At 32.1% G+C, this 13543-nt stretch overlaps 2 protein-coding genes across 2 annotated transcripts in view; one reads left to right on the top strand and one right to left on the bottom strand.

Annotated features, from left to right (window-relative positions):
- Nucleotides 1-3363: 3363 nt before the first annotated feature.
- Nucleotides 3364-13175, bottom strand: LOC126740122 (protein artemis). Its single transcript, XM_050446039.1, has 2 exons — nucleotides 13028-13175; nucleotides 3364-4782 (listed from the first exon to the last, which is right to left on the bottom strand). Exon 2 carries the CDS (start codon nucleotides 4724-4726, stop codon nucleotides 3545-3547), a length of 1182 nt encoding a protein of 393 aa, XP_050301996.1. The 5' UTR covers nucleotides 4727-4782; nucleotides 13028-13175; the 3' UTR covers nucleotides 3364-3544.
- Nucleotides 13046-13543, top strand: part of LOC126740120 (uncharacterized) — a 36425-nt gene continuing 35927 nt past the window's right edge. Inside the window, exon 1 of the mRNA XM_050446034.1 lies at nucleotides 13046-13188. The gene's annotated coding sequence lies outside the window, so the exon portion shown is untranslated. The remainder of the gene's footprint in view (nucleotides 13189-13543) is intronic.

Genomic DNA, 13543 nt, shown 5'->3' with positions numbered 1-13543 from the left:
TGGCATATTATTTAAATGATGTGAATGAAAGAGTTTGCGGTGTCCAGCAAGTTTATTGACTTTACACTAAAAAAAAAAATCATGCAACAAAAAGTTAAAACAGGTGTCTACTTTACTGGAAGAATTTAAGTTCCAAATTTCAAGTCTCTAACTTTCTTGGATTCAGAGATATGAGCATTTTGTGTCTAAAATCTTCAATTTTTTTGGAAATAAATTTTTTCCAACTTCCAAGGCAAATATCTTCATTGCAAAATTTTTTTGGAAAAAACGCTGAAATAGGTGTCCAATGATTTTATTAGAAGATTTTATATTCCAAATTTCAAGTCTCTAACTTTCTTAGACTCAGAGATATGAGCATTTTGTCTCTTTGATTATTATTTATTTTTTAAATTCTCAACTTCCAGAACTGTTTTTTCATTTTTTTTAATTTTTTAGAAAAACGCTGAAATAGGTGTCCAATGATTTTATTAGAGGAAGCGTTGTTCCAATTTTCAACTCTCTAACTTTATTACTTTCAGAGATATGAGCATTTTGTGCCTAAAATATTAAATTTTTTTGAAAATAAATTTTTTCCAACTTTCAAGGCAAATATCTTCATTGCAAAATTTTTTTGGAAAAAACGCTGAAATAGGTGTCCAATGATTTTATTAGAGGAAGCGCTGTTCCAATTTTCAACTCTCTAACTTTATTACTTTCAGAGATATGAGCATTTTGTGTCTAAAATCTTCAATTTTTTTTGAATAAATTTTTTTCCAACTTCCAAGGCAAATATCTTCATTGCAAAATTTTTTTGGAAAAAACGCTGAAATAGGTGTCCAATGATTTTATTAGAGGAAGTGCTGTTCCAATTTTCAACTCTCTAACTTTATTACTTTCAGAGATATGAGCATTTTGTGCCTAAAATATTAAATTTTTTTGAAAATAAATTTTTTCCAACTTTCAAGGCAAATATCTTCATTGCAAAATTTTTTTGGAAAAAACGCTGAAATAGGTGTCCAATGATTTTATTAGAGGAAGCGCTGTTCCAATTTTCAACTCTCTAACTTTATTACTTTCAGAGATATGAGCATTTTGTGCCTAAAATATTAAATTTTTTTGAAAATAAATTTTTTCCAACTTTCAAGGCAAATATCTTCATTGCAAAATTTTTTTGGATAAAACGCTGAAATAGGTGTCCAATGATTTTATTAGAGGAAGCGTTGTTCCAATTTTCAACTCTCTAACTTTATTACTTTCAGAGATATGAGCATTTTGTGCCTAAAATATTAAATTTTTTTGAAAATAAATTTTTTCCAACTTTCAAGGCAAATATCTTCATTGCAAAATTTTTTTGGAAAAAACGCTGAAATAGGTGTCCAATGATTTTATTAGAGGAAGCGCTGTTCCAATTTTCAACTCTCTAACTTTATTACTTTCAGAGATATGAGCATTTTGTGCCTAAAATATTAAATTTTTTTGAAAATAAATTTTTTCCAACTTTCAAGGCAAATATCTTCATTGCAAAATTTTTTTAGAAAAAACGCTAAAATACGTTTCCAATGATTTTATTAGAGGAAGTGCTGTTCTAATTTTGAACTCTCTAACTTTATTACTTTCAGAGATATGAGCATTTTGTGTCTAAAATCTTCAATTTTTTTGGAAAGAAATTTTTACCAACTTCAGAGGCAAATATCTTCATTGCAAAATTTTTTTGGAAAAAACGCTGAAATAGGTGTCCAATGATTTTATTAGAGGAAGCGCTGTTCCAATTTTCAACTCTCTAACTTTATTACTTTCAGAGATATGAGCATTTTGTGCCTAAAATATTAAATTTTTTTGAAAATAAATTTTTTCCAACTTTCAAGGCAAATATCTTCATTGCAAAATTTTTTTGGATAAAACGCTGAAATAGGTGTCCAATGATTTTATTAGAGGAAGCGTTGTTCCAATTTTCAACTCTCTAACTTTATTACTTTCAGAGATATGAGCATTTTGTGCCTAAAATATTAAATTTTTTTGAAAATAAATTTTTTCCAACTTTCAAGGCAAATATCTTCATTGCAAAATTTTTTTGGAAAAAACGCTGAAATAGGTGTCCAATGATTTTATTAGAGGAAGCGCTGTTCCAATTTTCAACTCTCTAACTTTATTACTTTCAGAGATATGAGCATTTTGTGCCTAAAATATTAAATTTTTTTGAAAATAAATTTTTTCCAACTTTCAAGGCAAATATCTTCATTGCAAAATTTTTTTAGAAAAAACGCTAAAATACGTTTCCAATGATTTTATTAGAGGAAGTGCTGTTCTAATTTTGAACTCTCTAACTTTATTACTTTCAGAGATATGAGCATTTTGTGTCTAAAATCTTCAATTTTTTTGGAAAGAAATTTTTACCAACTTCAGAGGCAAATATCTTCATTGCAAAATTTTTTTGGAAAAAATGCTGAAATAGGTGTCCAATGATTTTATTAGAGGAAGCGCTGTTCCAATTTTCAACTCTCTAACTTCATTACTTTCAGGGATATGAGCATTTTGTGCCTAAAATCTTCAATTTTTTTTGGAAATAAATTTTTTCCAACTTCCAAGGCAAATATCTTCATTGCAAAATTTTTTTGGAAAAAACGCTGAAATAGGTGTCCAATGATTTTATTAGAGGAAGCGCTGTTCCAATTTTCAACTCTCTAACTTCATTACTTTCAGGGATATGAGCATTTTGTGCCTAAAATCTTCAATTTTTTTTGGAAATAAATTTTTTCCAACTTCCAAGGCAAATATCTTCATTGCAAAATTTTTTTGGAAAAAACGCTGAAATAGGTGTCCAATGATTTTATTAGAGGAAGCGCTGTTCCAATTTTCAACTCTCTAACTTTATTACTTTCAGAGATATGAGCATTTTGTGTCTAAAATGTTCAATTTTTTTGGAAATAAATTTTTTCCAACTTTCCAGGCAAATATCTTTATTGCAAAATTTTTTTGGAAAAAACGCTGAAATAGGTGTCCAATGATTTTATTAGAAGATTTTATGTTCCAAATTTCAAGACTCTAACATTATTGGATTCAGAGATATGCGCATTTTGTCCCTTTGATTATCATTAATTTTTTTAAACTCTCAACTTCCAGAACTGTTTTTTCATGTTTTCTAAATTTTTTGGAAAAACGCTGAAATAGGTGTCCAATGATTGTATAAGAAGATTTTATGTTCCGAATTTCAAGACTGTACCTTTCGTCAGTGCATAGGTTGGAGCATTTGGTCTTTTTAATTTTTTGATTTGAGTTTAAAACTTTCAGTGTTTTAGGTCACATTTTTTAAATAAAATTTACTTCACGGCTTCAACAATTACGTGGGTAATATTTAGTAGGAGATTAACAGTTAGGACACCTGAATGAAAAAGTTTGCTTTATTTATTTGACACTGACAAAAAGATCATACAAGAAAAAGCCTTATTATATAATTTTATTCAAGAATTCTCAAGTATAGTATAAAAATACGAATGTAAAACTTATTTCCACGTAACTTCTGAAATCTAACATTATAATAATAACAATAATTAGTTCTTTCCAGAGGCTATCTTGGTGGTGAATCCAAAACCCCACCACTATCCTCATTTTTTCTTGATCTCTTTCTGGGTTCTCCCCAACCAATTTGTTCAATACTAAACAGCTTATTAGTACTTTCAACCTTTTTTTTCTCAATTCGATTAACCCTATCCAGCTCTTTTTTGATCAGTATTTCCATAGCTACATTACCGTCAGGATTGTTAGGTTCCTTCACGCAAACATGTATATCTTTGGGGCGTAAAAAGTTTATTAAAGCCCGTCCCTCTTGGTATGAAGCGTGTGTAGAATAGCAAACATAAAAAACACCTTCCGAATCAACTTCGGAAATGCCTCTGGTAAAATCGTCTCCGTGCCAACGGAAAGCTGAAAGTCTAATAATTCTTAGCTTATCTTTATTGCAAAATACGCAAACATCTTTTTGAATAAATTTACAGTTGTGTATCTGAGTTTCGTTGCCGTTAGTGGTAACGCATTCATCCATCTCGGGTATAAGGGAATAAAAATTGAATTTCTCTTGGTCCACGTGAACGGGCATTTTACATTTCGCGAAAATTTCTTTGAACGCGTACTCGTACCCGTATTTGGCCCTCAGGTCCAATTTGACGCAATTCGCGGGATCCAGTGTGGTCCAATTTAGAATTAACTTGCACAGCTCGTCCAGACTGTCTTGCCTCTTCGGCAGAGACGAATATAATGGCGAGAAAAACGTGGTGTCTAAATAAATCTTGTCCACAGGTTTCACTTCATTAAATTTATCATAAAAACATTTGAACTTTGTAATGTCTTCAGTATTGATCCTAAAGTCTCCGGTATATAAAATCCTGGAACCGTGATTTGTTTCAAATAAAAACATCACTGAGCCTGGACAGTGACCAGCGGGAATACACGTCACAGACACGTGCCATTCGTTATGGACTTTTACAACAGAACATTGTTCTACCGGTAAAGTTTGTACGTTTTTTTGTATCTCCGGGTACAAACGTTTCAGTATTTCAGCGGAAACACTGCTGACATACAACGTTAAGTTATCAGTTATTAATTTATTTTGAAAGGAAACCGTATTGAGGCCACTCATGTGGTCACTGTGACAGTGTGAGAGGAAGAAAGCAGTAGAATTGAGGTTTTTGCCATCGAAGCGGTCTACGCTGATCCCGGGGATTTCTTTGATAATCCCCTCGAAGGTACTCATTCTTATGGGTTTAGTAGTAGATTATCAGTTGATATAAACAGAGCTTATTTATTTATCTGGAAATAAAAAAAGGTGTATTAGTACTTATTGTGATATTTTTGAGTATAGCTTAAAAAGCATTTATAATAATAATAAGATTTATTTCCAACAGGTTACATATACCCAGGAGAATTAATTAAATATATAAATGTACAAGTAAGAATGCATAAACTGTATTAAATCCATGCAACTAAACTATAAAAAAATTGCTATATAATAAAAAAAAGTAGTGAGTTTGAGAAAATAAATAATAAAAAATCAACACTAAATTAGGATAAGAATCAAGAATGAATTTAAATCAAAAGAGCAGAAAAAAATGAGTAAATAAATGTATTCAAACTAAAAACTAAATAACCTAGCCTCCCCCACCGACCATACGCAGGTTTTGTGCATGAAAAGGCTAAGGTTTAACCTATTCAGCCAAGCAGAAATATTTTAGCGATTTTTTTAAATTTTGCATCATTCTCCTTTGCAAAAATAATAGTGTAACAGGTACATTTTCATTGGTTTCTAATGATAAGCAGAAAATTGGCCACAACAAATACATAAATGGCTTTTTCTTGAATATTTATTATTTATTAATAACAACCTAATAAGAATGTTCTACCCCGAAAAGGAGACCGAAAAATCGCCTGTTCCACCTGCGTAAATACGTTAATTATGATAATTACGGACGCGTTAAAAATCTGATTGGTAAACGAAAGCCCAATCACGCTGAATATAATAATTAATTTCCTAATTAATATTATTTCAGCAGGCGAGCAATTAACGAATAATTAGAATTGCAGACCATGTCTGGCGGAATGTGAAAAGTGAATTTATCGTACCACATAGTAAATTTATATAAATACAGTTTATTACTTCTATGTTGTTTTTTTTTAAACATAATTTATATTAACATTAAATGCAGATAAATCTGTATGGCTTTATTGTAAGCTTAATTAATATTTGATACAAAGAACTAACTGGAAAGTCCCACCTGTATACCTGAGGTAATAAAATAATCTGAATCCTGAACTTGAATAAATTGTTTACAAAATTGTGCTCTTATCATAAATAAAACAATTCATAAAACGTATTTTTAGGTAGGTATTATTGATCGGCTTAAGACAATAAAAACATGGTATTAACAGGTGCTACCTGGCTCATTATCTATATAAATATAGGGTTCAGAGGAAAGGGTGTCTTTTTGGCAGTTTGAAGGGTTATAAAAAGATTTATTAGAGATTTTAAATTAAGAATTGTTATTACTTGGAACAACATAAATTGGAAATGTCGACCTGCATCATTGATTTTCTATTTTTTCGTCGTACTTTGCATTCTACCAAGACTAGATGGATAAATTATTATTTTATGCACATTAACAAAAATATACTCATCTCTTTTTAAACAGTATTTTAATTATTGGTTTTGAAATTATTAAACGAAAATAGACAAAGACAAGCTAATTTACTTTTTGTGGAAGTGGAAAAACTGATGTTCATTATAAACAGATTTCCTTTAAGGAAAATCTAGAAGAATCAATTCAATTTTGTTGTGCTTGTGTTTTTTTATTTATTTTTAATTTTTTAGTTCTATGACATGCATTTTTATTAAAAATCATCTATATTTTGTTATTTTGCCAACTTTGATACATCTAGTTAAAAATTTAGATATTTCTTGAAACCTTCACTTACAGAAAGTACCCTAAAGAAAATCACAAAAAATAATAAACTTACTCTAAAGTATAAAAATTACAAATCACAATTCACATGCCTAGAATTTAATAAAAGCTTAATTCCTAGATCATGGATGTAAAAAATGTCCTGAATGACTTAAACTACTTGATCAAAAAGCTACCGCAAAAAAATTTAAATTGGCTATAAATGCCTGGAATAAAGTATAAAAACTACTCAATTTCCCCTAAAAAGGAAAATAATTATTTAAATCTATGTCGAGTTATTTATAATGAATTGTAAGGAAATGACGATCATTAATGCAAAAGTTATGCATTATTTTTTTAAATTTTTTAGTGATTAAGAGAGAAAACTATCGATGGTGTCCAACTAATTTATAGACAGACATTTAGTTTTACTAAATACAATTTTATTTTCTAATAAAAAAAGAGTTAATGGCCGACCTGAAAAAACCTTATAATATAATATTATATAATATATTGGAAAATTTATTTTACTTAAATTTTTTCTTAAATTTCTAATTTTTTATGAAGTAAAATTTAAATTTATATTGTGTATACATTTCTCATACATATGCGTTTAAACTTTTAATTTTATTAACCATATACATGATTTTTAGGTTTTAATTTAATTATAAATTGAGTTTTTTTCAGACTCAAAATAAGTGCCAAATTGTCATGGTGAATGTCACAAGAATCAGCAATAGTGTTAAAGTTTTGACACATAAAGTGAATAGGACTCTGGTACAGAATGTTGGACTTAGCTATGTCCAAGTTAAAAGCTGGACACTGTCTAGATCCTGGGCATGGTATATGAAAGCAAATCCTTTGCAAAAGGGATGGGCAGTCAATTTTATGGTTAAGTATATTAAACAAGAATTTCACCGAATACACTTCTCTGCTCTTCGCAAGTGACGGTTTAGTATATCTAGAGAGCAGAAGGTTATGGTCAAAACCCCTTGGAGGATAGACTCCTTCATCCTTAAATGCCAAACATTTACGGAATCGCCGTTGGACTGATTCTAATAGGTGAATGTGCTGGGTGTAAACGGGAGACCAAATGAGGAATCTGTAGTCCAGCCTGGATCTAACAAATGCATAGTAGAGAGTTTTGGCAGTGGCAGCGTTCGAAAAAAGTTTGCAATTTCTAAAAATAAAGTCCAGCATGCGAGTAGCTCTAGAAACAGTATCTTCGATGTGAGGGATAAAAGAAAATTTTTGGTCAAAGGTGACTCCAAGAGCCTTAAAACAGGTAGACCTTGCCAGAGACTCTCCATTAACTGAGTAATTAAAGACAACTGGACTTTTGATTCGAAAGTAGCTGGCCACATTACATTTGGAAACATTAAGGTTAAGCCGGTTCAAAGTGCACCAATGGTGTACAGTATTGATGTTCTCTTGCAGTTGACCACAATCTGCTATAGAGTCAATCCTATGGAAAAGCTTTAGGTCATCAGAGAGCAATTGAGGGTGGAGATCAAGTCATTAGCGAAAACGTTAAAGAGAAGGGGGCCCAAGTTAGAGCCCTAAGGAACTCCAGAGGTGGGTGAAAAACAAGCAGATCTAAAGCCTTCGACCACTACAAACTGAGAGCGGTTAACTAAATAGGAGTTAAGGAGCTTTATTAAGCGATCGGAGAATCCAAACTGGCGTTTAAGCTCATTTAATCAATTGAGGGTGAAAACATTATTCTTGATGGAAATAAAAAGAGTTAAATATAGTTATATATGCATAATAGCAGTTCTGTTTGGACAACGTCCTTTATTCCTGTGAATATTTTAATAAAGTTTTGGTTGAATATTTATTCATCAGGGTGTCCCGGAAATTGTGGGAAACCTCTCGGATTCAGATAGAAAGATTAATATGGAACATTCCCATAGATCCTCGACCTACGAAGATATAATACGACCCCTTAAAGACGCCAGTGAAAATCGGTTTTTCTTGAATAATTTTTTAAGTACTAAAAATTTTACGTCTTACGTAACACACTATCAAGCAACTCTTAAAACAGAGTTCTTAAAACACATTTACCTTGTTTATTTTACCGAGAGAGGAGGAGGTTATTATACATTATAAATGCAATTATTTTAATGTATGTACAATGAAAATCCTGCAGTCTCCCACCACGCTTATTTATTAAATATGATTCAGTTTTTTTAAATTCCCGACATGTCGGTCAAAGCTGTGTCCATCATCAGGGTTTAAAATCAGTTCTATACCTACAAGCCAAGGTTTGATTCCCTGTCGAAAAACCCTCTATTTATTATTATTATTTTTTAATTCATCATCCATCTATTCCCGTACTCAGTATAATCATGGTGGAACTTTGATATTAATAGAGAATAAGTTTTTAGAAAGATATAACTTTGTTGATATAACCAAGTTTGAGTATCTCCTGGAAGAAAAAACTTTTGAATTTTGCATTGTTTATTCTAAAGAATTAAATTTGTACATTTTAGGCCTTTACAGGTCACCCTCGAGTAATTTTAGTAGTTTTATTGATAAATTATATAACATTTTAAGCCAAATATCGGTAAATGCATCACTAATATTGACAGGTGACATTAATGTAAATTTTTTAGACTGCAAAAACTCTAACAATCATTTGTCGATACATAGAGTGCTGAAATCTTTTAATTTAAGTTTGCATGTTGACCAACCTACTCGCATCACTGCTAATTCAGCATCACTTTTAGATTATGTTTGCTCTACTCTCTGTGAAACGCAGGTTGCATGTAGAATTGTAAATGCCGGGTTGTCTGATCATGAGGCCGTATTATGTTCCTTTCTTCTAAGTGAAAAAAAGTGTACCTCAAGAAAAAAAAAGTGCGGAAGGTTGTTCACTAGAAAAAATTTCTGTAAGTTTAAAGAATGTTGTAATTCAATAGACTTGAATGGTATCATACTTAACAACGGTGATCCTTTTGAGAGTTTCCATTCAACTTTAGTAGATGTTTTTGAGGCAACTTTTCCCATGGTGACAATTAGGGAAAAAAGGAGAAGACCCTGGTATAGCAGGGGTCTATTAGTTTCTGGTAAAAATCTTCGGTGTTTGCACTCCATAAGAAAGTTTGCCTTGGACAACTCCAAATTCATATCCTACTTTAATAGATATCGCAAAATTTACCGTGATACAGTGAAATTGGCAAAAAACTTATACTACTCAAGTAAAATAAACCAATCAAGAAATAAGTCTAGAGAGTCTTGGAAAATTGTTAATGACTTACGTGGCGAACATGGGAACCCTTCTGTTTCTAATAGCACGGTGTCGGCCGAAACACTCAATAATTTTTTCCAGGGTGTTGCTTTAGGTCTATCAATATTATTTCCTCAGTCTGTTGGAGATCCGCGCTCATACTTACACAACATTAAGGTGCCTAAAACATTTTTCTTTAGACCAACAGATTCTAGTGAAATAATGGAAGCTCTATCCTCAATGAAAAATAAGAACTCCTCTGGATGGGATGGGCTGTCACTAAAGGTCCTAACAGCGCTACCGCTACCAACCCTTGATTCTTTGGCTGAGGTGTTAAATGTTTCACTTTCAAGTGGGTCCTTTCCACATTTACTCAAGGATGCCTTGATTATACCATTATTTAAGGGTGGAAACTATGATGACCCATCAAATTTCAGACCCATAGCCCTGCTTCCCACGCTTGGCAAGCTTGTAGAAAGATTGGTAAAAACTAGGATGATGGAATTTCTGAAACGGCATAATGTTCTTAACCATCAGCAATTTGGATTCCGGACGAAACTGGGTACATCTGATGCTATTTTCAATTTTTTAGAGAGTCTGTACATGGGGTTGAACGCTGGGGAGAGTGCGGCGGCGGTGTTCTGTGACTTATCTAAGGCGTTTGACTGTGTAAGTCACAGAATACTGCTACAGAAGCTAGAAACCTATGGATTCAGAGGAGTTGCTCTCGACTGGTTTCGTTCTTACCTATCTGGAAGAACACAAAGGGTATTCTTTGACAATGATATGTCATCCCGTCTGAATATGGACGCTGGTGTACCCCAGGGTTCTGTTCTTGGACCAATATTGTTCCTGCTATATGTCAATGATATCTCTCAAATTCCAATTAGGGGCAAATTTACTATCTTTGCGGATGATACAACATTACTTTGGCATGACACTGACACCAAGAGATTAAGGAATATTGTTGATGAAGATTTAATTCTTGTAAAGTCATGGTGTGAATCTAATAGATTAACCTTTAATATTTCTAAAACTAATATTTTAACTTTTAAATGTAACCTTGGAACTGTCACTTTGCAAAATGAAACAATAAGTCCTTCTGAAACATGCAAATTTTTGGGCCTGACGATTGATAAGCAATTAAAATTTGAAAATCATATCTCCTCTTTATTAGGGAAGTTATCATCCAACTGTTATGCTATTAGAGTAATAACACATTCTCTGGGACGTGATGTGGCCAAAATTGCCTACCATGCTCTTATAGAGTCTTATCTGAGATACGGTATTGTGTTTTGGGGTGTGTGCTCTCAGTATTTGTTCAGTTCTCTATTTATTTTGCAAAAAAGAGCCATACGCTATATGTGTGCAGCTCCCTTTCGTAGCCCCTGTAGGCCATTGTTTTTAAAACACTCTGTCCTGACATTGCCATGCCTTTTTATTTTAGAGACTGTTTGTCTTATCCACAAAAAATATCGCCATCAACTTGGCCCCCCCTCCTCGGGTTACAATCTCCGAACAACCTTCTCTTTACCTCTACCTATCCCAAAAAGTGAGCAGATTAAGTCCTCTTTTGTATATGGGGGCAGAAGGCTTTTTAACCACCTACCCCTTTATATAAGGCTAATAAATTGTGAAAAACGTTTTAGGAAAAATATAAAGAAACTCTTGCTTGCTAAAGCATTTTATTCTGTAGACGAGTTGTTAAATACAATCTTTTGACAGTGAAGAATTTTGCACAGCGTAATGTGAATTCTTACTACCCTTTCTTTGGGTGTGTTCTATATTCTATGTATGTAAGAATTGTTAAAATTTTTATATTTTTGTAAAAGATTATGTTGTCAACTATCTTTAAGATTTTATATAATGCTTTGTTAACAGCAGATGATGTTCTGTAACAATAAAGCTATTTTTGACTTTGACTTAATTTTATTATTTAAAAAAAAAATCTTATGATATATTAATATATAATTATTATATACCATTGTGTCCGAAACATGTCGAGAATTTTATGTACATCATTTGTTGTAATTTCCTTTATATACCTAAGGTTTAGAATCCTACTAAGGGTTCATACAAATAAAGACCTTCAAGGGTATTTCTTATTCAGAGGTATGCCGTCAGGATCATTAGTAACCTTAAATTTAGAGACTCAGGCAGGGCTCACTTTAAAGAGAATAAAATCTTTACTTTGATTGGAGTTTACATTCTTGAAATAAGAATGATAGATATATATAGATACTTAAGTATCTATGTATATAAAAATAAAGCAAATATCCCAGCAAATAGTTTTATCCGTAAACGGGACCTCTTATCACAGTCTGACAGTTGAAATCTATATACTTTGCTTTTATTGCCATATGTTCACCAAACAGCATTTTATCAAAAAAATATTATTTACTATGCTTGTAAGATTTTTAATCACTTGCACCATAATATAACAAATGCCCCAAATATGTTTATTTTTAAGAGGAGGCTCGAGAATTTCCTCGTCGAGAAAAGCTGCAGCAAAAGTTTGTATTGGTAATTTATAAAAAGTAATTTTCTGGAATTATTATTATTATTATTATTATTTGATTTGAATTAACAAATGCCCTAAAATTGATATTAAAATAGTTTCTAATTGACTTCTGTTAATATAATTTTCCAATTTTACAAAATCAGTTAATTGGTAATCAAAGTCGTTATAATATCTTTGCAATTACTGGACACCCAACAAAAAAAAAAACATTTTTTAAAATTTGGCGGTAAAATTCAAATAGGTTAACACAAACAGGTTCGCATTGAGGACAAAATTCCGTTGACGACTCTTTTTTTTACACGCATTACAACATTTGTTTTAATTCGACTTTTCCCGATATAAAAAAACCAATAAAAAATTTGCAGAAAAGACCTCTAATGGATATTCAGAAAACAGAAAAAAGTAAAAAAAGCGTAATTATTTTCACATGCTACGTCCCTGATATATATCAATGACGTCATTATATATAAAACCATATATGTCAAATCAACTTTCCCAACTAAAAGCGACAACTTCCAACTAAAATCGCGAGCACATCAACTTCATTTCAATTATGAAAAATATTCTCAATATTCCTCACTCCGTAATTAAGTAATATAAGGGAAAAAAACATGAAAATAATGCGCATAGTTAAAATACCCGAAGGGAAAAATTCAAATTTCGCGGTCGACGACGTCGCCATGACCGGAAACGAGAAGGCGGAGTCGTAAAAATGGCCGATGTTTTGGCGGTCGTCGTCGTTCGTGAATTTTAGGTTAATTTTCGCTATAACCTAAATTTTCGGGCCGTTTGGGGCCCGGGATGCCCCGACACACTTAATCGGCTGGAAAATCCGTGCGGTCGCGAGCCGGGGCCCTTAAGGGAACTTACCATAAGGCGGTTTCGCCGTCGCGGAAGTCAAATTCCGTAATTTAGGACGTCAAACAGGAGGAGAGGAGCAGCCATTTGCCCACACTCGAGCAATAGCGGAGATCGACGCTGCGTTCTGGGTTTTTTCTTTTTTTCGGATGATTTTATCAACTATTTCGTTTGTAAGTACTTGGTTTCTCATGTATAATCTTTTTTGGTTATTTGTAATGTATTTATTTATGCACTTAAATTCGTCTGTAAGGATGTGTGATGTAATTCAATATTTCCTTTTTTCTTTTCGCCGATATTCCTTTAATCATTTAATAAAATGGACGTCGACTCGGTTCGTTCTCAACGAGATATATCTCGAAACAGCTCTTCATAGTTCACCCAAGAATTAAATTGTTATTTGTTTACGTTTTTATGAAAACTAATGACTTTAACCTCAACTTTTGCATAACCTCTCCCTTTCCTGTCAAAAGTTGTTCTTGCTAGTAACCTTAAACTTTTTTATACGGAAAACCAGTTTATTTTTTC

Source organism: Anthonomus grandis, chromosome 9 (assembly GCF_022605725.1).
Source record: "Anthonomus grandis grandis chromosome 9, icAntGran1.3, whole genome shotgun sequence".
Lineage (NCBI taxonomy): Eukaryota > Metazoa > Arthropoda > Insecta > Coleoptera > Curculionidae > Anthonomus > Anthonomus grandis.
This window is presented reverse-complemented; position numbering and strand designations above follow the sequence as displayed.